This window comes from Monosiga brevicollis, genomic scaffold (genome assembly GCF_000002865.3).
Source record: "Monosiga brevicollis MX1 MONBRscaffold_33 genomic scaffold, whole genome shotgun sequence".
Taxonomy (NCBI): Eukaryota; class Choanoflagellata; order Craspedida; family Salpingoecidae; genus Monosiga; species Monosiga brevicollis.
In genome coordinates, this window is record NW_001865070.1 from 247,952 (window position 1) to 270,637 (window position 22,686).

Below are 22,686 nucleotides of genomic sequence, written 5' to 3' on the forward strand. Positions count from 1 at the left end.
AGCTCTTCAACATAGGCAGGGAGCGGTTGCCCATTGATCAAAGGTTCCTTGACCACACGAGCGATCGGGGCCATGAGCCCAAAGCCGTCCTCGCACTTGAAGTATCGCTTGCCTTGCCAATGACCGTCACAATTGCCCATGGGTAAATCCAGTTCGACGCCAACCCAAACTCCCGACCCAGACTGCAAGGGGCCAATGTAGCGCACGACACCGCTTTGTCGGCCATTCAAGATGATGCGGTCATCGATGCGCAAAGCCTCAGACTCGCCAGCCGTGGCATTGGGGCCCAAGCTGTTGCGTTTGCTACCCCCCGGGCGACCAGTATGCAGACGCTCAACTGCGGGCGACCATTGTGGAAGCTCTGAATGACTTCGAGCTCGCATCGAAGCGTCGTATGAGTACCGGCGCGCCTGTCGTTCGCCCAGATCGTAGATGTAGCGCTTGCCCGTGTTCCCATCGGCGGTGCTGGGTCGTGGAAGCTCACTCAAGCCATCGCCGCTCTCGGCATGAAAAGCCGCCTTGACAAGTGCGTTATTGCCATTGCCGGACGCCAAGTCAGACTTGCCGAGCAGCCGTCGATGCCGGTACGGAACGCCGGACAGCGACTCGCTCCCCTGGGACTGTGCACGTCGCCGCATCATTCCAGCTTCTTGACTTGCCGATCCACGCTGGGGCCACGCCTCGAGTCGAAGCGCCAACAATGCCAGCACAAGCCCCAGTCACCACACTCACCGCAGTACCGCAGTCAATCGCTGCCGTCGCTGCCACAGCGAGTTGGGGCGTCGCGCTAGAGCGCGTCTTTGACCGGTTGCGAGGGCGAAGAAATGGGTAGGGTGTCTTCCTTATCGTGGACACTAAAAAGTACATGCTTGTAACAACTACAAATTTATCTGCAACAACTGCCCATTTTTATACGTGACTGTCTGTTGAACAACAGCGTAAACTCTTCATTTTACGACGTTTATCTCCAGCTGGGCGCACGCTGTGGCGCCAGCGCCATTCCATTTGCACGATGAGGCGTGGCAGGCTATTTATTGGGTCGGAGTTGGGGTGGCGACTGGAGTAAGAGGGATGCCAACCCATGATGGTGGCTGAGGCCAAACTGAGCGCGGTAAGGGAAAAAAAGATGCATGCTGTGAAGGCGCAAGATCAATTGTCCGGGCCTTTTCTGCCTGGCGTGGGTTGACTGGATTGACATTTGCATGGCACGCACGATTAGATTGTGCGATAGCTTGGGAAGAGGGAACAAGAAACCGCAGCCGGGACTTCAGAAAAGGGCCCCGGGCGTTTCGCGAAGCGAAAACTGGTGGGAGAGGAGAAGGGGGACACGACCAGAAGACGAGAGTCGAGACTGGAACAAGCGCAAGCGTTGGTTGACGCGACGTGCACAGACCATCGCAGGCATTTGTGAGCTTATCAAGGACCTCAGGGAAAAAAATCAAGAAACAACCACAAACCAAAAGAAAAAAAAAATAAGCATGCATCTGTGCTGAGAGGAAGCGTGGGCCCGGCTACACAAGGACCAGGCGGATGTGGCGTGGCGTAGAATGACCGCAGCAATATTCACCAACATCGCCGTCGTTCCTTGATTAGGCTAGTCACGGGTTGGCACGAGTTTACGTAGAGGCCTTGATACGGCGACGAGCATCGGACTTGACAGCGGTGGAGGTCGCGGTGGCTGCTGCGGCCGAGCTGCTGGAAGCAGCCTTGTCGTCCCTGCCAGCCTTTGCACCCTTGCCCTTGCCCTTGGAGTAGGCCTTGGTGTAAAAGAGGGAGAAGAGAGAAATCATCAAGATCATGTATAGGAGGTTGGCCTGGGAGCGCACGCCACGAGTGAAAAGGTGAGCGACCAGGTGGCGTACATAAGTCGCTTAGCACAAGGTGATGCGAGTGGGCGCGGTGTTACTCTTCCGTGTTAACCACCTCGGGAGCAGAACACGGGTCAGAAGAACAAGAGCCACAAACGTACCCAGCCCATCCACTCATAAAAGTTGCACCGTCCAGCGCGAGTTTCAACGAGGGCCATGGAGGTGGAACCAAAAATGACGAAGAATTGGGTCAGTTGAACCTGCGTCAGATAGCGCTTCCACCACAGGTGGGGGCGCATGGCGGGGATGGCAGCCAACGCATAGTAGGTGTCTATCCCAGGCATGCCACAAGCATTACGACGTGAGGCAGATCCTAGCGCGGTCTGTGGTCCAAGACCTAGGGAAGAGACCTACACATGATGATGTGAACACCCGAGTTGATGGCAGCAGAGATGGTCGAGGTGCCTCCGGGAACCCAGCGCACACCCATCCACCAAAGGTTGAACATGGTCGAATGGTGGAACCTGCAGCATGGGAGCAAAGGTATCGATGATGAAGAGTAAGCGAGAACCATTGGTCTAAACACCCAAGAAGACGAGACTTGGTCTTCCAATAGTGATGGAAAAATGGGACATACAGGTGCAGAAAGGAGATTTGCTCGTCTTTCTTGCGAAGCACAAAGAAGACCTGTGTACACGGGCATCAAATGCATGAGCCATCATTCGCATGAGAACAGACACCCCCCCCCCAAAAAAAAAAAGAGAGAGAGAGAAGCCGTGCAGGAAGTTGGCCGAGGCGCTGTGTGCTGCGAAGACAGACCGTATCGAGGAATTCGATGCACTTGCTAAAGTAGTACCACCAGATGGCGACGGCAATCTGCGGCAGCGAGATGGATGCGACAGCCAAGTGGTGAGCGGCGCCGCGAAAGGCCAAAATCAACACGACGAGGAGATGGGCCGGCTTCTTACGCGCTTCGAGTTCTTGTTGTTGGGGTCAGTGTTGACGCCATTGCACTTGAAACTCATGTTCTCCTTGATGAAGGAATCAACGAGCTGGGGGGAAGGAAAGGGGAGCGGCGAAGCGATGTGAATGGGATGCGATCTGTGCATCTGATTGGCGGTGGCGTGCAACCGGGGCGCACCTCAAAACAGATCCAGGCGTTCAGGGCCACAAGAACTGCATTGTAAACGAGAATCGGGCCACGCAGCTCAAAGGGCTTGCGGTCTTAAGTGCGGAAAATTGACCAGCGTGAAAAAAAATAAGAGTGAAACGTGCAATGCGCATCGAGTGGGAAGGAGCAGCCATAAACCTCACTCACTCTTCATGACAATGCGCCCGATGAAGACAAAAGCCAGGTACAAAACAGTCAGAGCCATGGTGGGCACGGGGGAGGACATCAAGAACCAGTCCTGGACTCGGGGGTCTGCACGCGCAGTCGAGCAGCAAAGGTTGCGCTATGTCAGAAGCAAACAGGGACTGCAAGCACGACGCACTGCAAAGAGGTCTTGTGCACAAAGACACGCCAAGGCGTGACAGCACTTTGGCCGATGGCCCACCTACCGGCCTGCGACTCCATCCAGGACCACCACTGCACAAGGCTGTCTTGAATTCCGAGGTCGGCCATGATCGCGGTGCGAGAAGCTAAAAAAAGGGTGGGTGATTCAAAGCAGAATTTCGTAGTGAGCTAGGACGCTGCAGCACAGGATCACGCTTGACTTTGATCACGGCGGTGGCAACGCCAAGGTCTGGTGAAGGCACGGGCGCAACAGAAAGTGTGATATCGGGGCTTTGCACACCCTGTCCCAAAACCCATCATTTCAAGGGCGGCTCGAAAATGGTGTTCCCTGGCAAGAGACATGGCATTTTTTCTCAGACAACAAGGTCATGAAAGGAAAGCTAAGATACTTTAAAGCCCCATTCTCGCAAACCCCGGTCATCTGCCTGTTGTGACCGTCCGCCATCATGCGCGGTGCTGCCACTACCTCTGCTGGAGCATGCGATCGCAATCTTGTCTTTCTCCAACACTTTCCACCATGCATTCACGGTACAACTCGAGGATGAACGCGTCGTGTATCATCCAGCAGAGCATGGCACTCCACCGCCGCACCCGAGTGTCCAACCCAGTTGGCATCGGGCTGTCGCGCTGCCATTTTCTCTCAACTGTCAACTTACCACGAGGTAAAAATAAAAAATAAAATAAAAAAAGACAAAATGCAAGAGAGAGAGAGAGGGGGGGGGGGCGGGGTCGTATTGAAGGGTCACACGTGGTAGATACCTGACAAGGGCTAATAACGTTAACTTTTGCAGATGGTGAGAATGATGAGATGGTGTGGTTGTACAAAAAAGAAAATGTGTGAGTCAGTGTGTGTTGTGCCTGTGCCGTTGAACGCTCCGCTCGGTCTCGGTGTCGGCCAAAGACCCAAAGATCGCGTCCTGCCCCGTGTCGAGCAGTCCTCTTCACAGCCCCACCATCTCACTCGTCAACCCCGGCTGCCGCTCCCACGTACCACCGTGCACTCGGCTGCCGTTGAAAGTTTCAGCCCTTTCGAAATTACACACACACGTTCATGCACGTGTGTGTCTTCTCCACACACACACTCTCTCTATTAAATTTTTCAATAATATTTGCCGAGTTTTCGGCCTATTTTCATCTAATTTTTGTTGAGCCAAGTGTTCGATGGCTCTCGAGTTGTTGTCGTTGTCGTGTATGGAGATGCCTTTGAAATGCACGCTGTCATGCCATCGACTCTACTGCATACCCACACACTCGAGCTGCGTCTTGTCCAATAATGACGGGGCTCATAATCGCAGCTTCAATGTTTGACTCGAACGCTGAAAAAGCCATGTTGTCTAAGTTATGTGGTATAAATACTGCTCATGTCGCGGTTTGGCTTTGAAATTTGATAAAATGCCAGTCTCAACCCGAACAATCCGGCTATGCCTCTCGCTTGTCTGAAACACGCCGACTGTAGTATCGAGCAACTCAACCTTTCTCAACCAGTGCTATTGTGCACCAGAGACAATGCCAGAGCCATCTCCCAATTCTATCGTCTAAGTGGTTGGAAACGACCACAAGGCCAACCCTCGGGTGCAAATGATCAAGAAAGGGTCGATTGATACGGAGAGGCTGTTGATAACAGTCTATGCGGAGGGTTCTTCGGAGGACTGTTCGGCGTAATGGGCGAGCGCGGAGCGCCATTCCTGCTGCCGCTGTGATACATAGGGGTTGTGCTCTAGCACAGAGGGGACACGAGAAGAGCGATAGATCAGGCACCCGCCACGCCAGCGGAGAACACACAGCACCAACGTACCACTCATGAGAAGTCGAGAGAGTAGAAGCTGAGCTGGGGCGCCCATGCTCGCCATGCGGCCCACAAGCGTGCCAAGAACCTTGATGCTAAACTCTCCGGCGTACATGGCCAGCTCGGGCGTTGCCAAATCCCGCTCCACGTCCCGGTTATGCGCAAACGCCTCGTCTCGAAACAAGGAAAGCACTATGCAGGCCCAGGCTGCCGTTAGTAACCGAGGTGCTGCAAGGCGCACGCCTGCCAGCTGGTAGGTTAGATGGCAGTGGAGCAAGCGACAACATACTCGAGCCATCCTCAAGCTGCAAGCTTGTCTGAACCGTGAGCGTCTCCGGGTCGTACTGGCCACGCACATCTCGAATTTGCGATAGCTCCACCGAGGCCTGGAGCCGCGGCAATTCCAGCGTTGCCCGCCCATCGCGTTGGCCCAGTCGGAGAACGGTCCCCTGGCCGTCAAACACAACGGGCAGTGTTCCCATGCCAAACCCCAGCTGCCAGGGATCGGTGTGTATCGCATTCATCTCGCCATGCATGACTGAGGCTGCACCGAGCTGCATCAGCGTGTCATGTAGCACATCTCGGCCCATGGTGCCCACCAGCGCTACGGGCAACAAATAACACGCGTCACGCGTCAGTCGAGGTATGAAGGAGCAGTCGTCGGTGCTGGGTCAGCAGCCGGTCCAAAGCGTTCAGCCGGTTTGCACGTACCAAAGTCCACAATTTCAATGGGCGACACCTGGTCATCATAAGGGCCACCCATTTGACACACTACAAAGCGATTGGCATGGGGGTGTAGCTCTTCTGCCCCTACGCCAAAGTGCTGCACAGTGCCTACAAACATGTGCTGGTCCAGCAGGTCCATGCGCATCTGGTCGTTGTCGAAAACTTCACTGCACATGCAACAGCCGGCCACGTGCGCATCATGAGCACCTTTCAGCTTGGTATGCGCAAGTCGGACAGAGAACCCAACCTGACAGGCGAGACTGGCCATACCTGATGGCGTGCTGGGACTCCTGCGTCAAGGCCTGCTCGTCAAAGTGGATGTGTCGCCGCTGCCGCGCCCAGCCCGGCGCCACGCTCTGCACGACGCCCAGAGCCCCGCTCGGCCCCAAGCTGGTGCGCCGCAATAACCTCATACACATGGTAGACATTGCCATTCTTGTATGTACAACAAGGCCAGCCACCTCATCCACTGCCACTCTTCTCCTCGTTCACTCGCTCCCTAAACCACCTCACATACACCAGTACCGTGACCAACACGCCGCACCAGCACTCAGACGAAAAAAAAGAAAAAAAAAAAAAAAAAAAAAAAAAAAAGAAAGAGACAGAAGCGAGTGAATCTGACAAAATGTATTTTACATTTGATCGGTTTGATGTCTGCTTGTATGAACGAGTCACGTCGGCAGTTGCGGTCACTCGCATGGCAGTCAAGTCCGACGTTTCGTGTCATGTTGCGACTACGTCGAAACCACCCCCCCCCCCCCCCCCCCCGCCCCCTTTTCTTTTTTGGGTGAGTTGAAAGGGGCTGACTGCCACGAAAGCTCGCAGTCTTATTGGGCACGGTGGAAATACACCCAACCCTGCCTACTGGCACGCGTCATCAACTTGATGACCATGTGGAAGTTTCAAAGTCACAATCGCCATTCAGGGCCTCAAACCACAAAGCGGCTAGCTGAATGAGGCTCCCTATACGCCAGCTTACAGCTTGTACACTCGAATGCAGACTCAAGAGTTGGCAGGAATCAATTGTCGCTTGTTCTCTCGTCGTGTAGGCTCGGGCGTTTGGGTTAGCCCATCCAAAGGGCGCAATCATGTTGGGCGTCCACCCCTTCAAAGTAAGGGACTAAATCCGCAACACTAGCGGGCTACGATGATCAGAATTTGCAGACCGAATGCACATCACATTCAATACTATGATACAGCGGGTCGAGGTCATGACTTTCAGCTCTTGACAACGTGGGGACCACACCCACATGGTGGCTGTCATACCATGGCCTTTTGACGCCAGTCGTCTTGACCGTACTCTCGGACTCCGGGGGGAAAATGAGGAAACACCGCTCCATACCGGTGCCCATGTGCAAGGCTTGGCACTCAAAACACCACACCATCGGTGACATCGCACAACTCAAACCTCCAAAGCTTGAATTCCCTGTGCGGTGTTTCTGGTGATGTCATGCTCTGCTTTTGTACATTCCATGCACTTTTACTTTTACTTACAGCGGCTGTTCTATTTTTCAATTTCGGCCGGAAGCCTTGCCCTGCTTCACCTCATCAGTGGTGCTCTTCATCCACCCTGTCCCACATTGGTCGCCACTGTCCCCATTGTTGGTCTGAGGGCTTCTAAAGTCGACGATCAGAACTGTGCACGCAAAGGAATCAGCATGTCCACTCGCGCCAAGATCAGCCGCCGCGAGTTATGCCCCATCTGCCTAGAGCAGCTGGCAGCGGGGGGCTACCAGTACCGCACAGGACAAGTAGTGCGGTTGCACTCGTGTGGGCATTGTTTTCATCGCAGCTGCATCGACAGCTGGCTGCAACAGGCGACTACCTGCCCTACATGTCGAGTTGAACACCCAGAGCTGCCCATCGATTGTATCTATCTCGGTGTAGTCTCTCTCGGGCGGACTGAAACTCCTCCACTTGGTCAGCTCTCCGACGACGTGGCCAAATACGTGCATACGGCCACACAATCCATCGAGTACAGGTCTGTGAGCATGCCACTCTCACTTTGTTTTCTGATGTGCTCAAGCCCGAGAACAACTCAGTGGCGGGTGCGAATGCCTCGCTTCGACTCAAATGATATGTCTTTCGCGCCCCCTGTTTGGTAGTCGGGAGTGTAAGCAAATGCTCCGCTTGCGAAGCTCTTGTGTCGAAATCCTGGCTTCTCCAAGCGCGGTGGACAAGGCCAGCGACAAGTCATCAAGCCCTCTTTTGCTCACGGTTCGGCTTCACAATATTGCTGTGAGTTGAATTGTTCAGTAAAAGGCAAGGGTCTTTCGTACGATGACGGAAGAACGCTGATGTTGCCTGACACATGCTCCCGATTTTTTTCGGGTTATTTGCGGTCACATTCGTAACTTCTGTGCGTGCTCGCTTCCATTTGTAGAGCTTCCATTCTCTTCATCAGGCGGTCGTCTTGGTGGAACGAGCCAAGAGTCACAGCCCCAAGGGCCTGCTGCATCATATTTTGCAGTTTGACACGGATATACAGGCTTCCCACTGCATTGACCGTCTCCACGATGCCAGCACCGCAGCCCTGAAGCGGATACGGCAGCATTCTGCTGCCGAATCAACTACTGCCACGTCACCGCGCGCTGCCTCTCGCAATTGCACTGATGCATCCACCAATTCCAAAGCTTCCAATACAGCTTCAACATCTAGCCCCATTCAAAGTTCGTCGTCGCAAAGAGGCGCTGCAATTGATTGAGCGCACGATGGTTGCATCTTGCGGACAAGACACTGTGCTTCTCTGACCCTCGTTCTGCCCGACGTCGTCGCCTCTACCAGATTAAAAGCTTCCACTGTGCAAAGTAGTCGCTCCCTTCAACGAGTGGCTCCTCACACTCATATTGTATGTTCGTGCCCGTGCCACTCGTGCCTCTTTTGAGCCTTGGTCTCTCGCCAACATCTTATCTTATTACATGTGGTACATTTTTGCTTTCCCTTGTTGATATGAGACGTTCCTCTCTCTCGGTGCTGACAATTGACACGAGAATGCTGACATTTGAAACGACACTAAAAATTTCCAATATTGGCACAAGTGCGATTTCAGTCTGACTTTGGAACGCTACTTTGAGGGTTATTGAAGAAAATAAACGCAGCCAAAAGGCGACAAGTGGAATATTTAAGGAGAAAGTTGTAGAAAAGATAGGAGTTGTGGCAGATTTCTTCCTCTTCCCGCAGCTTGAGCCGAGCGGGTGCTGGGTGCGACCGAGTTTGGACGGTGCGCGCGCGGACGTGACTGGCAGGCACGGCCATTTGAAGGCAGATGTCAGGAAGAGGGGTGGGTGTCGGTATTGGGATTCATTTTTCATCATTTTTATTTCGGTGCTCTCATCGTGTGAGCTGGTACGTTGCGTGATCTGCCAGCCCAGGCTCGCAAATTGCCACCATGCCGCTGCCCCGTCGGAAAAACTGGTTCTTCGAGCTGTTTGGTGTGATCGAGCCGGCCTATGGCAACGTCCGGGGGCTTTTTGAGGTTTGTCGAGATTCAAGGTTGCTACCAAGTGGGGCTACTGTCTCAACCCCAACCGGTTCGTCGCGGCGTTGTTTCAGATGACAGAGCGGAATGGACTTGTTAGCTTGAAGAGCTTGAGTAATGGCCGAAGCTACCAGGCGGGTGCCTTTTCAACTCCTTCTCTGCGCTCTCTTCGCCAAAAAAGTACGTCGTTGTCCTTTGCCTTGTGCAAAGGCAGATGCCAGCTGTTGCGGGAACCATCAGCGTTGCGGGCACAATGCAGCATTGTCTGTCATCGACCCCCTTCACTGATCCCGTGCCCTGCCCTGGCTGTCGCAATCAACCTTGGGCAGATGCCGCCCTGCTTAGCACTGAACGCATGGTTACCATCAAGCATGTAGTCGTTGGTGATATTCTGCAACACCATGCGGAACCGCAGTACAAGCATGCAACGTTCCAGGTGCGCCCCCCCGTACTTATGGGCCTGCCTGCCCAACAGACCTGTGGCGCAGAGAGTCACGATGGTGCTTTGGAGAATTAGGCAGCATCGCAGTTCAACTGTCTCGAATTTTCCCACCCCGAGGCTCTTCCTGAACGTGGCGTTACCAGTACGAAGCCTTGCTGCATACAACTCCCATTATAGACTTTTGTGTTGTTTCCTCCAAGTCACATGGCCCTTCATTTTTTTTGGAGACCCCATCTCAGTCTGAGGATGGATTATGTGGGGTCGTGGTGCATGCGCTTAGGTAACAGCGGTTTCGGCTCATTTTGTTGTTGTTGGCTCTTTCTGCGTTCCGTGTCTGCGAAACAACAGTCTATGAGTCAGACTTTACACAAGGGCCAGCCTGCAGCATCGCGTGCGGTCCCGCCACCGTTTATCGGTACGCGCCCTGTTCTAGCGTTGGCCGCCCCTTCGAAACAACTTGCTCACCTTGCTTTCGAACTGAATACCTGTTACCTGAACACTCAACTCAGAAATTATTTCGTGCCCATGCCAAATGGTGAGCTGGGACAAACCCGAGACAATCAAATCAACAACCTGGATGATGCTCTTGCTGCGCTTGGCAGCGCAAGGTACTGTTCCATCACCCGACGCCCATGGTCATGCCCATCCACATGAACCTGTTCCTCGCACCATCTTGTTCATGTTCTTCCTCTGCTGGCTTGCAATTACAAAATTGCCCCGCCCGTGCCTTGACTTGATGCGCCACGGTGTGATCCTTGATGTTTGCAATGACATCACATGGTCTCATAGCGATCCATATGTGACGATTCGCAACGGCTACACACATGCCACCAACAAGAGCCTGGCCCGGTCTGTGCCTGTTGCTTTAGCTCCGACTTGGCTCAGCTGACCAGTGGCTGCGAGCGTCGATGCACTCACGCTATTGCTTTGCGGGCACACCGACGTAGCCTCAACGCCGATCACACGCCAGCGAGTCTGGAACAGGCGATGGAGGAGCTTAAGATTGGTGTGCAAGCCGACACGCAGGTACGGTCGTCACTTATTTGAATGCATGCCCCATCCACTGGAGCCAATAGAATCAGCTTCAGCTTAAAGATCCATCGAGACAGGCCACAGGCCTTTGCGGCTAGAGGGCTCACCATTGTCATGCGCCCTGCCACCGGAAGGTTGTGTTCAAGGATCGCAACACCACTCTTGATGATCCCGACCAAATCGTGACTCAGTGCTTCTGTTCTGCGCTGAGGTGTGACAAACGCGATGAACGCACACTTTTGGTTTGCATACAGACCCAAGCCGTCTTGTACTGGCCTATTGCCTCTCACGTCCGCAATTTCTTCTCTTGCCGCTGATCGGACTGCTGGTGGTTGCGGGCGGCGGGGCTTATTCAACGGTCGTGCGAAATAGCTGCGGCTACACCTATGGCTCGCTCGATGCCTGGTCTAACGTGGCGTGTGCCGTTTTGAATGGTAAGCTGTCCTGCACGCGTCTCATCCTGCAGCTTCTCACTGCATCGCGGCAGTCATCCATGTCAACATGTGTCTCAAGAGGTGTGCTTGCAACATATCTCGCCTCTTAGCCTCGTACGAATGCACGCTGTGGGCAGCGCTGGCCAATGCTGACCGTCATGCACGGGCAGATGGTGCTAACAAGGTGTGAGCGTCTTGTTTTGTCTCAGCAATTTGATACGCATTTCTGCTCGTGCCTCGATCGGGAGGATTGCTTCTTGATGATGCTTGGTCATAGAAGGTAATAACGTAGAGGTATGCTCTTTGGGGCGCCCTTCTTCTAGGTGGTGCTCACCATGATCGGAGGCGGGGTGTTTCGTAATCGAGATGAATGGATTGCCGATGCCATTGGTCGCGCCGCTGCCAAGCTTCGCTACTCGGGACTCGAGGTAAGAGAGCTGGCCTGCGGGTTTGTCCCAATTCTCGATTCCCGAGCCAACCTGGTCTCCTGTTCTCAACATGTTGTCGACTTGACTTGGTGCACATGCACCTTCAGATTCATGTTGGTCATTATCGTCGCATCAACGAGGACATGGCACGCCGGATTGACAAGTGCTTTGCCGATTGTCTTTCAGCTGAGCCTGCAGCTCGGCAGGCGTCTACATGAATCGTAGCAACTGTCGGGGAGCATCAATGATGTCGTGCCAGGTGTCCGTCATGTCACAAACGCACAGTTAGAAATTCCAATTTTCAATTGTAAGCTTGTGACTCATGCTGATGTTGTCACCACCGGCCAAGACAAGCCAACGTATCAGAGCACGTCGTAGCCCTTGGGGTGCTTATCAAGGCGGGGTGCACCACTAGAAAAGATTGCCGAGAAGCGAGGGTGCGCCGTTGCAATCACATTGCTTAGATCGGTCACAGCAGACGCCGTATTTGTCGGGCCCTTCCCCAGGTTGGTCCGGGGCCGGGATCAATTTTCCATAGGTAAAATGCGCAGCTTCTTCCTTGGTGGCCTTCTCAATGGCTGCCAAGATGTTGATGATGACCGGATCAGTGGGCTGCGTGTTGTTGGTCGTCAAAGGATACGCCTCTGATGGGTCCACCTGTTTTTGAAGACACCATACCGAGTGGTTGGCGGATGCAGGGCGAGGGCAAGCTTAGCGACCATTCTCATGCAAACCAAGCCAGAAAATAGGGACACACCTCCACGTTGAAGAGAAGGGGCGGGTTATAGGTCTTGGTGTGGCAATCAGGCTGATTGCAGCCACCCAGTCCAGGTGCTGTACGGAAGTGTGCTTTCCAAGGGCCATAGCGCATGGCCATGGGGCCTGACTGATCACGATAAAAGAACAGCGTCTCGTGTGGTGTGGTACCATTGCCTAGAAGGACCTGCACAGCTCGAGCATTGGTTGAAGCGATGAGCAAAGGCCACGAACAGCAGCCACATTATACACAGAGAGATAAAGGCCGAGATTGACACCGAGACCAAGTCTGCGGCCGAAGACTGCGGCCAAAGCTCAATGATAAAAAAAACGTCAATACACAGATGACCAAGCGCCTGGGCTTGTACATCGGAAGCATGAACAGCTCTTGAGACTTACGTCCAGCATGTCGCGACCATCGTAAATGCGATCAGAGGGCAGCGGCACTCCGGCTAAGCGACTAATGGTCGGGACAAAGTCCAAGCTTGAAACCATTTCTGGAGTGCGCGTGGTGGCTGGCACAACATTGGGCCAGTAGGCAAAAGCGGGCATGCGGATGCCACCTTCCCAGGTGCTTCCCTAGAATTCACACATCGGTGAATGCGGCATTCAGTAGGGAGGCAGGTGAGCAACACGCTGATTCACCGCGCGGATGGTTTTTGACAAGAGATAGTTGGCCTGGCATGGTGCGGCTTACCTTGCCCGTGTTCCAATAATTGGAGGTGCGGCCAGTGAAAAGGCCTTCACTGCCAGCGCTGGCATTCTGGATCATCCAGGGACCGTTGTCCGAGGCGAAGAGCACCAGAGTATTGTTTTCCAGGCCTTGTTCCTTCAATGTGGACATGATCTCGCCCACTTGCCAGTCAACTTCGGCAAGGGCGTCGCCAAACATACCGCGGCGAGACGTGTTCTTGAACTGACAGCCTGCATATTGCTTTTCGGGCTGATTGGCGGCTGTGGTATGCACATGGCTGTCAAGGCGAGTGAGTTTTAGGCTGCTGGACGACATCGCGGCCAAAGTCGAGTGGGGCGAGACAGCCATGTCACACCTGAAAGGCATGTAGAGGAAGAAAGGATTCTCTTTGTTATCTTTGATGAATGTCTATGCACCTCCGCCCCCCACCCCCACAATGGTGCTAGAGTCAGAAGAAGCGAGGCGTGCCTGACGGAGAATTCGGGAATCGTCGAGTGGCCTCACCGTGGCAAAGTCCGAGTAATGCTGGGCCAAGGCGGAAAAGTCCAGTGGCTGTTCAAGAATGGTGGTGTTGGTGGTTTTGCCATCGCCCATTTGCTTGACGAGAGGCAAGTAGTCACCTGCGGGGTCACTCTTCAGACCGGCTGCACCGGGCTCGAGAAACCCGCTAGCAAGATATTGCTCCTCGTTCGTGGGCAACAGTGTTAGGTTGAGATGTGCTTCACATGAAGGGCGAAGGACATCGGGAAGTTGTTGACAGGGCGTGGCACGAGCCTCGCCCATATCATCAGAGTAAGGGATGCCCAAATAGCGATCAAAGCCACGGGCACCTGGCAAGTACATGGAGCGCTGGCCCAGGCTGGGAAGACAAACAGCGGTGGGAGTGTGGTGAGTACACTCTGTCCATCACCTCTGCTTTTGTTTTGACCCCAAAACTGGAAGCGAGACACGGAGCAAAGAAAACTAAAACAAACAAGACACGCTGCACATTGGGGGTGAATGCATGCACGTACTGCCATTTGCCGACAATGGCTGTGGCATAGTTGGCTTGCTTGAGCTGCTGAGCAGCAGTGGTTTCGTTCAGGGGAAGTCCTGTATTGCCAGTGGGGGAGAACACACCGGGTACACCGATGCGCTGAAGCAGAGGGTCACGGGGCCAAGGCGTCGCAACATCGCAAGAGATCATTGGTGAGGTCAATGCCTCGCCAGAGTGGGCACAGACATTTTACGGCGTATTCTCCTCTAGCCAGTGTCTCGTGGCAAGGGCAACTGCGGGAGGGGATCGGGGATCGGGGTGCGTACCGCAAACTGACGACCCGTCATGAGGGCAGCTCGAGACCCGGAGCACACGGGGCATCCGCTGTACCATGTCGAGAGTACGCGGCCGCCGTGTGCCAGCGCATCGATGTTTGGCGTCTGCGTAGTTGGGTGGCCAGTGAAGCCTGCGGTGGGAGCCAATTCGGCACGCAAGTCCAAACATGAGCAGGCAATCAGTGACCACCAGCACCAGGGTAGTATGCGTGGCTGTGAGGGTAGCAACTCGACGAGGAACAACGTCCGACGCCACCAACCCAAGTCGCCGTAGCCGAGATCATCTACAAACAGCATGACTGCAACCGTTGCCCGTGAGCATCAGCACCCAATCCGCTGAGCTTGATTTCAACAGCCCAGCACGCAGCGACCAGCAGCCATCCAACGCCACGCACCAATGTTGGGCTTGTCCATCGGTGCTCGCAATGCACCAGTCATGACCACAAGCAGGGCCAAGCCCAGGGCCAATCCCAGTGACGGCCGGATCGCTGCCATTTTTTACTCTCTGTCTCTTCTTTACGTCGCGTTTTCACTGATTTGTTTGTGTTTGATCAAGACCCAATTTGTCTGACAAAACGCTTGGGGTTGGTCGTACTTTTGGATCGACCGTATGTGTGTTCTTAGGCGTGCGCAGTCGTGCGCAGTCGTGCGCAAGTCGTGCGCGTGAGTCTGCCACTTGGCTTCTTGTTTGGATTTAGAACCCTCTCTGATAGAGTCTAATTTGTAATTTGTAGTGTGATATCGGACGGAGGGTGGTGCTAGAAAAGGATTGGATTCAAAGTACAAGACTCAATAATGGCTAAACAGCCAATACTGTTCTCGAGTCGGCTGTCGGCGGACGCTCAAGGTTTGGAAGCTGGTTGGTGTAGAAATTGGGCCAGGGCGGCCTGGACCCGGCTCACGTTGCGAAAGTTGTGGGATTGCAGGTAATCGATGATTTGTTTTGAAAGCTCAGAGGGCAGGTTGAGCTTCCAACCGCCCTCCGGCTCATCGCAAGCGTTGATGGTGGGCACGCCACTAATGCGGCCTGCCGTCTCTGAAAACGCAGACCATTTGCTCGTCAAGAGCTTTGAAGTCTGCGTGAGCAAGATCAAATCGGCAGCGGCAAACTGCATGCAGCGAGCCGTCCGCTCTGTGCACTCATTTGAATCACTGTAAAAGACGCGGGAAGCAAACTCCTTGTCCTCCTTGAAAGCACGGTAGGCAGCAGGCGAGTCTGCACTGATGAAAAAAGTCGTGGATTGTGGGAATGTCTGCATCATTTCGCGAAAGTAACGATAGTGACACGACACGCGAAAAGCTGTGGCCAGTTCCATTCGCAAGGCCTCCCCGCCCGAAAGGCCAGGCGTGTCGCGGGCCACAGAGTGTACCATTCGGATGTGGGCCCCTACCATGCGACGTTGCGCGGCCGGCCCGGCTGCCCCCGAGGGCGTCTTGGGTAGCGTCGCATAGTAAGTATCCAACACACGCTGCACGGGCGGGGCTGGCTGTTGAATAAGCTCACGCATGGCCAGCACGTTGGCAATGCCGTACCCCATTTTGGAGTTGATCTGAAAAGCGCTTCGCACATATATGTGGCTCGTAATCCGCCCATCGACGTTGCGCGTTTTTTGCGCAGGATCCATCAAATCAAACTGTTGGAAATGGCCGCTCAGATGCGTCTTGCGCAAGAGCTCACGGAGCGGCTCGCCATTCACCAGCACGTGTATGCCCACGGGTTGTTCAAACAAGTCATTCATGGGCGCTTGGCAGTGTGCATCCAGCTCCCACAGTACCACGAGGAAGCGCCCCGAGCCATCGGCAATGGCTTTGGCCGAGCCATACGCTCGAAGACGGTTCGTTAGCCCGTACTGGGTATCCAGGACAAAAGCTAAACGCTGCGCAGAAGGCATGAACATCTTGGCCAGCGTGAAGAGGATTCCACGATCCGTGATGCGGCGCACATAGTCTTGGCCCAGACCCCCTCCATCCTTTTCAACGGGGGCGGAGAGAATGATTTGCAGCGCAGCGCCTTCGGCCGGAGATAGGCTCTGGTGCGTGGGCTGTGGGAGCCTGGGGTTTATGAGCATGGCTCGCACCTTGGTCAGCGCACGGTCCAAGATGCGAAACCTGTGCCAAAAGCAAAGGCCAGAGTGCAGTCGTGTCAGTCGTGCATGTGCAAGTCAGTCGCAACATGCGAGCAAGTATTCCAACCCTGTCTTTTGAACGACACCTGTTCAATTATGGGCAAAGCAACGAGCTGTTCGTACCGAGCACCACGGTAGTGGATGGGGTCCAAGACCTCACGAGGTGGCAGCTGATCCCCGTCCAGGATACGAAGCATGGCTGGCTTGGGTTGAGAAAGCTCGGGGACTTGGTCGTGCGTGAGATTGAGGATGAGGAGCTTGTTGGCTGGAGGCAGAGCAAAGGGATCAAAATGGCGCGCCTTGAGGCGCTTGAGGTCTCGAGCCGTGATAAGGGGCACCTCAAGGCGTTCGCGCAGGTAGCCCAACCATTGTACTTTAATGTTCGTGCCCGCCGCATCGATGCGGGGCGTGGTGAGCGACAGGTGCTCGGGGAGATTGATGGCAATGAGCACAAGACTTTCCTCCCACATGTAGCGCTGGAGGAATTTTTTGGCGCTGCGTTGAGCATCCCAAGTGTTGCTCCAAGCGTTGGGCACGTACGGATCCTTGTTTTGATTGTGCAGGTACCACTTGAGGTACTGGCGATAAGGACCAGGTGCAAAGACTGTACCCCAGCTACAGGGCTCCTGAATCTTGAAGGGGGCAAAGTTGTTCAGGATTGGGCGCTCATAGCGTTGATTGACCTCATCCCACTTTTGGTTATAAAGCTTGTAGCCCATCACGCTGGGGTCTGGGTTGGAGGCCAGACCATACGTCGCGATAAACCGTTCAGCAAAAGTGAAGATCAGCTCTGAGACCTCAATGTCATCTTCAAGGAACATGGCAAATTCACCATCCATGGGGGTCCAGGCCTCGAGCATGGTGGCGCGGAGGCCATGACTGCCGGTCGCAAAGATGGTGGCTACGGGCCCGTGCTTGGTCCTGGTGCCCGACAGGGCATGGGCAGTCGCGACCGTCTGCAGCCATTCAGTGCTATTGAGGGGGTCGAAATCCACGTGCAGGACAAAATGCACGTCCAGGGTCTGTGCAGGTTGGGCCCTATGCAAAGAAGACCACAGTCGCTCAAAGTGCTCGGGTCGATCAAACGCAAAGCAATGCACAGCCAAACGCGGGCGCCATGAGGTAGTTCCAGAGTCGGTACCAGCTCTCTCGCTACCAGAGTTGTCCACAACATCGGCGTTTGTTCGGCTCAATCTCGAGTCTTCGACCTGCGCATGGGAAGCAAAGACAGGGGCGGTACGAGCGGGCTTGTGAGGCTGTGTGACGGCGGGCTGCAGAACAGCGTGACGTGCTGAGGGAGGAAACGGCAATCAAGCGTGGCACAGACCGAGTGACCCAGTCTCTGGTTCTCTAGGGCAAATCGCCGAGCAATGGTGAGGTGTTCCCAGAAGACAACCAGAGCAACGGCCAGGGCCAGGGCCAAGCCAAGGCCACGAGCGGCGTAGGGCGTAAACCATGTCATGGCAACAGAGGCACAGCGGGTTCACACCCGACTGGGAGATGGGCACGTGGGGCCACTACAACATCAAGTCCCAAGAGTCAGGCAGCATTCTTGGCGGGTGCGCACATCAACCTCGATTCAGCTGGCCGAAGGAGATGAGGGCGTTCTTCTGTTCACACGTCCACTCGAGCGTGGATGACGGATCACAGTGGCTTGGTGCACTCACAACGGCCAGGGCTTGAGCCGTCCAAGTGGCCAGGCCTGTTCTCAATAGAATTATTATGATGATAAAATGAGGGGTTTGATCCACGGGCCTGTGTGAGCTGACTGTTGCGCCGCCCGAGGTGCTTGACGGCCAGCACCGTCTCATGAACATTCCATGCACGCATGCATTATCAAGGAAGGAAAAACAAAAGAAGAAGCAGAAGAACTTGGGAAGCGAAAAAAGGAAAAATTTGTAAAGAGGCAATATCCAATTTCAAAAAGGCAGTCGGGTGTCCATTGGAGAGACACGGTGGCTAGATCAGATCAGTTAAAGTTGGGCTCGGTCAACTCGCAAAGAGGGTAGAGTTTCCAGTGGTGGTGCTGGCGCTAGTTGGCCATGGCAAAGCGGACAGCAGCGGAGCCCGAGCTCAGTGTTTGGTGAGATACAAAATAGTGCTCAACGGGCAAGGTTTGACCGTCAACGGAAACCGTGGCCACGGCTCGCGCGGCCGCGCTCCAGTTGGTAGCTTCAAGCGTCAGAGGCCCTCGCGAGAGATGGACGGTGACGTTGTTGAAGAAGGGCGATCCGATAAAGTACTCCGCAGAGCCGGCCCGGGGATAAAAGCCCAGCATGGAGAATACCAACCAGGAGCTCAAGGCCCCGTAGTCATCGTTGCCTATGGAATTCGCACACACCACAAGTCAACACATCAGCAGACTTGAGGTTAGCCCAACGTCTGGGTAAGGTAAAAGGTCACGCAACGATGGCGGTAGACCGTACCGGGGATGCCGTTCGGGGCCACAGGATAGTACTGGTCCACAATCAGATGCACGTATTTTTGCGTCAAGTCAGGGCGTCCGGCCGCGTTGGCCACATAGAGCGTCATCAGACCGGGCTCATTGCCTGCCAAACAGACGAGCAACGTCACCGCCGCATGGTGCCACGAGCGCAAGTTCTTGCTTCGGAAATAATAAAAGCCTGTACCGACGCCACGTACCGGGCCAGTAATTCGGGTTGGGCAGGTCAGTGCTGTTGTAGCGGAAGGTATCAATCAAAAACTTTTCAAGCTCCTGCGTTTTTCCGCAGAAGATCCCGTGAAGAAAGATCACAAAGAAGTTCTGTGCAGCCATGTTGCGACCGCCGGGATGCTTCAAACTTGGCGACCCACCTTAACAAACGTATCATTGGAACCATAGAGCTCGACCAGGCCCGTTAAGTTGTGAGGCACAAACCAGCGCCACTCGGCCGCATCGCCCTCACAAAAGCCGTCCTCTTCATTGAAGAGCCAGGATTGAAAGCTCGGGTCTCGGACGCAGCTGTGCACAGGTATTGCAGATGGCGCCAGGATGAGATTTGCAAGTGCCAATGGCACGGCAGAGCTGCGCGGCCTGGTTTGGGCAACTCACTCGACTTCATCGCTGGCATTCTTGCGCTGACAAAAATAGCCTTTGTCAGTGCTAAAAATGTGGCGAAAATTGGCGCTGCGTTCTTGGAACTGACTGGCGTTCTTTTGAACCCCGCAACAAGACTCCAAGTCAGCTTGGACGCATGCAACTCACTTCAAAATCCAAGCGGCAACATTTGTTGACTTACCGCCTGGTCATCCAGGTAGCGGGCTACTTCCGCGATACAAGAGTCGTCATATGAGAAGGCCAAAGTGATCGAGGCAGCCTTGGTACTTGCTTCCTCAGGTACATAGCTGCAAAGTAGGTGAGGGGAGTAGGCAGGTACCCCGTAGTTCTGTCAGCAATATTCCACGGCAAGCGCGTTGGACATTGACAGGGCTCGCCTGAGAGTCAGCAAGGGACAGGATAGACACACCCTTGGCGGACGTAGTCTTCGAGGTCCGTCCATCCACTATGTGGTCGCTGAGCCTGGGTTGCCTACAAGCAGAATATTCGGGTGGTGAGATACGGGTGGATAGGGAAGGGGCGTTCGACCAAGAGGGAGAGGATTAGGGGCTCAAGGATAGATAGTCACCTGGAGGTACATGGCTTCAAAGGCCGTGTGCACGTCGAAATCAGTCAGGTTCTTGGACACGGCGTCGGCAATCATGACGTCTGCATGCGAACCAATCTGCATGATATCAGTGGGGGCAAGCAGCACCGCCCTTTGGAATAAGCTGATGATCGTGGCAACGACGGCAGTAAAACCGCCGGGCTGCGGCACACCGGCGCACTGTCACACACCATGCAGCCTGTATACACATTGCACAGTGGCCAGCGTGGCAAATCTCCTCCATCACGGTACATGAGCAGAAGTGATCGAATCACGTCGGTGGCTTGATCCGGCACGAGCAAGGCCATCAGCGGAAACTATTTTCCGGCAGCGGGCATTGTACTTAGGTCTTCCACATTGCACGACCACCTTGGCTTTCTGCCAGTCACACGGACCCGAACCAACGAGGGACACCCACAAGGGAGCGCAAAGGCGTGAACGCGGCTGACCTGGCTACGATGCGTATCCCAAATGGACATGTCCGTGTACATGGCGCCCATGCCGGCGGGCAATTGGTGCAGCTGGTTATCCATGCCCAGATAGTAGCCGCCTTCTTCACTCCACTGGGTGGGTGCTTGGAAGCTATGATAGATGGCTGTGTAGAACTTGGTCAAGCGGTCGTGAATTTCGCCGCTGGTGGCGTCGGTATGGACCTCCACCTGTCCAAAAGAGAGAGCGGCGGGCCACATGAGGGCCTGTGCCACAGACGCCGACAGGTGGGGGTTGTGCCGGGATACCCACCTTGCCGAGCAGGTCAGCCCAGAGTTGGTGGCTGGTAGCGCGACAGCTAGTGAATGACTGATTGGCGGCTTGTCGGGCAAAGTTTGTCTTGGCCTAAGACCAGGACGAGGACAGCAAAGTGTGGTGGGCTAAGCGTGGAGCCGTGAATGGCAGCAAAGGCGAAACGGCCAGCTACCTGATCTATGCTGATGTAGCTGATTGCAATGGCAATATCTGCGGTGCCAGTGACCTGGAAAAGGCCCGGGGGTCAAGATCAAAACCGTGAGCGTGGGAATACTTGAGCGCATACACTGAAGATGATTCCGCGCCCGCACCTCAAAGACAGCACCGACGTCGGCGCCGCTGATGGTGCCAACTGCCTGTAGCTGCCGCTGTGACGTGTTCCAAAGACCTGCTACTGTCAGGCTATCGGAGGCTGTGATTTGCATGGTGTAGCATAAGGTCACGCCTTTGCCGTTGCGACCCGACAAGCCGCCATCGTTCAGGAGACAGCCCTCAACCTAAGGACGTGGCGAGTCACCATGGATGGACATCGTGGCAGTGGACAAGCATGCGGCAGGAATGGGATTTCAGTGATTCAAAACGGACAGAGTAGACAGAACAAGGCACGACCGATCAGGCACACCCGGTGTGGCAGAGGAGTGAGCGTTGATACAGGCTTCCCTAATTTGGCAGGGATAAAAAAAAAAAAAAATTGGGCTGGAAGCAGGTGAAACTCACGTTGAGGACTGCTGGGCTCAGGGTAGGGTTTGCCGATATGGTGACATTGCCATCCTTGACGGCACCATCAGAGAGTGCGTGGGCCAGGTCGAGGACGATGCTGTACGTATTGTTTGTGTTGGGCAAAGGGGCATAGTGATGCCAGCCCGCATGTGAGCCGCAGGCCGTCAGTGAGGCGTTAATGTCCGAATCCTATTAAGGCACGGCACAGGAAATCCAGGCCACAGGAAAGCACAAGCGAGAAAGAATGAGAGTGTCGCAGCCAACTCTACTGGTTTTTTTAAATTGTCTTTTACATTTTATCAATAAGCACCTTCAGAGGGTATGCCCATCGGACATCGGGGTGCCTACCTGCAAAAGCACGCTATAGTAGCCCGGTTGAAGGATCTCATGGTCGTGGGAGAAGCGTGACCCATAGAGGTAGTGAAGCAACGAATCGGGCATGCGGCCGCGGGTCGGCATCAAGCCAAGGTTGCCTGAGCAAAAGGAGCAAACAAGTTCAGGACCGGTCATCGGGAGCGAGTCTGGCTGAAACCGAGGTACTTCGTCCACTGAGCTGCTTTCCACGTACCAAGATCAGCCACGCCGGGGCCAACCATATGGGTGTGGGAGAAGGTTCGGATGTACGTGTCGTTGAAATGATAACCTCCATAGTGTTGAAAATCGAGCCAGACGTCATCGGCATAGGCTGTATCTGGGGAGAGGCGCATGTTACCAAAGGGCACTTGGGGCCCGGGTGGATTACCACCCACCCCAAAGCCAAAACCTAGGTTCGAGGCGCGAGAGCATGATTGGACGACGCCGGGCTGGGAGGCGGGAGCGGCCTCGTCAATGCGGGAACCCACCACCCGTGCCAATGTAGAGGTCGACGAGGTCAGTCGGCTGCCAAGCCGTTGTGCCCGGCCATTCTTGAGCCAGCAAAAGCCCGCAGGCCACAACGTAGAGCTGAACCGTGCGCTGCCACATCCCGATCGGCGAGGCCTGCACGTAACGCCCGGCACGTGTTGAGCCAAGCCAGCAGATGAGCTGAGAGCGCATTCCGTT

At 54.7% G+C, this 22,686-nt stretch overlaps 7 protein-coding genes across 7 annotated transcripts; 2 read left to right on the forward strand and 5 right to left on the reverse strand.

The window, feature by feature from the left end:
- Positions 1–1,273: 1,273 nt before the first annotated feature.
- Positions 1,274–3,421, reverse strand: MONBRDRAFT_34287 (uncharacterized protein). The gene is made up of 9 exons (XM_001749776.1): positions 3,369–3,421; positions 3,127–3,231; positions 2,950–3,032; positions 2,777–2,860; positions 2,628–2,684; positions 2,446–2,495; positions 2,223–2,332; positions 1,970–2,139; positions 1,274–1,814 (listed from the first exon to the last, which is right to left on the reverse strand). The coding sequence occupies exons 1-9, from the start codon at positions 3,382–3,384 to the stop codon at positions 1,617–1,619; spliced, it is 873 nt and encodes a 290-aa protein (XP_001749828.1). The 5' UTR covers positions 3,385–3,421; the 3' UTR covers positions 1,274–1,616.
- Positions 3,422–4,949: 1,528 nt separating this feature from the next.
- On the reverse strand, positions 4,950–6,328 carry MONBRDRAFT_34288 (uncharacterized protein; the record flags this gene model as incomplete). Its single annotated transcript, XM_001749777.1, has 5 exons — positions 6,107–6,328; positions 5,822–6,003; positions 5,400–5,714; positions 5,120–5,302; positions 4,950–5,041 (listed from the first exon to the last, which is right to left on the reverse strand). The coding sequence occupies exons 1-5, from the start codon at positions 6,268–6,270 to the stop codon at positions 4,950–4,952; spliced, it is 936 nt and encodes a 311-aa protein (XP_001749829.1). The 5' UTR covers positions 6,271–6,328.
- A 1,166-nt stretch (positions 6,329–7,494) lies between these two features.
- On the forward strand, positions 7,495–8,540 carry MONBRDRAFT_11939 (uncharacterized protein; the record flags this gene model as incomplete). Its single annotated transcript, XM_001749724.1, has 3 exons — positions 7,495–7,817; positions 7,942–8,074; positions 8,220–8,540. The coding sequence occupies 3 exons, from the start codon at positions 7,495–7,497 to the stop codon at positions 8,538–8,540; spliced, it is 777 nt and encodes a 258-aa protein (XP_001749776.1).
- A 684-nt stretch (positions 8,541–9,224) lies between these two features.
- Positions 9,225–11,650, forward strand: MONBRDRAFT_29314 (uncharacterized protein; the record flags this gene model as incomplete). Its single annotated transcript, XM_001749725.1, has 11 exons — positions 9,225–9,311; positions 9,389–9,494; positions 9,644–9,750; positions 9,832–9,898; positions 10,105–10,171; positions 10,546–10,605; positions 10,704–10,782; positions 10,923–10,999; positions 11,161–11,222; positions 11,255–11,406; positions 11,546–11,650. Coding segments are annotated over 11 exons (969 nt in total), but the record flags the coding sequence as incomplete, so codon positions are not given.
- A 724-nt stretch (positions 11,651–12,374) lies between these two features.
- On the reverse strand, positions 12,375–14,708 carry MONBRDRAFT_11941 (uncharacterized protein; the record flags this gene model as incomplete). Its single annotated transcript, XM_001749778.1, has 8 exons — positions 12,375–12,593; positions 12,806–12,985; positions 13,104–13,508; positions 13,530–13,720; positions 13,871–13,959; positions 14,114–14,235; positions 14,403–14,542; positions 14,672–14,708. The coding sequence occupies 8 exons, from the start codon at positions 14,706–14,708 to the stop codon at positions 12,375–12,377; spliced, it is 1,383 nt and encodes a 460-aa protein (XP_001749830.1).
- A 545-nt stretch (positions 14,709–15,253) lies between these two features.
- MONBRDRAFT_29316 (uncharacterized protein) lies at positions 15,254–17,999 on the reverse strand (the record flags this gene model as incomplete). The annotated part of the gene is made up of 3 exons (XM_001749779.1): positions 15,254–16,520; positions 16,661–17,808; positions 17,865–17,999. The coding sequence occupies 3 exons, from the start codon at positions 17,997–17,999 to the stop codon at positions 15,254–15,256; spliced, it is 2,550 nt and encodes an 849-aa protein (XP_001749831.1).
- A 570-nt stretch (positions 18,000–18,569) lies between these two features.
- On the reverse strand, positions 18,570–22,608 carry MONBRDRAFT_29317 (uncharacterized protein; the record flags this gene model as incomplete). The annotated part of the gene is made up of 17 exons (XM_001749780.1): positions 18,570–18,859; positions 18,964–19,086; positions 19,181–19,253; positions 19,352–19,499; positions 19,590–19,640; positions 19,777–19,799; positions 19,863–19,923; positions 20,005–20,066; positions 20,164–20,259; positions 20,631–20,876; positions 20,923–21,015; positions 21,098–21,151; positions 21,237–21,422; positions 21,643–21,834; positions 21,994–22,118; positions 22,214–22,408; positions 22,488–22,608. 17 exons carry the CDS (start codon positions 22,606–22,608, stop codon positions 18,570–18,572), a joined length of 2,139 nt encoding a protein of 712 aa, XP_001749832.1.
- Positions 22,609–22,686: the final 78 nt, after the last annotated feature.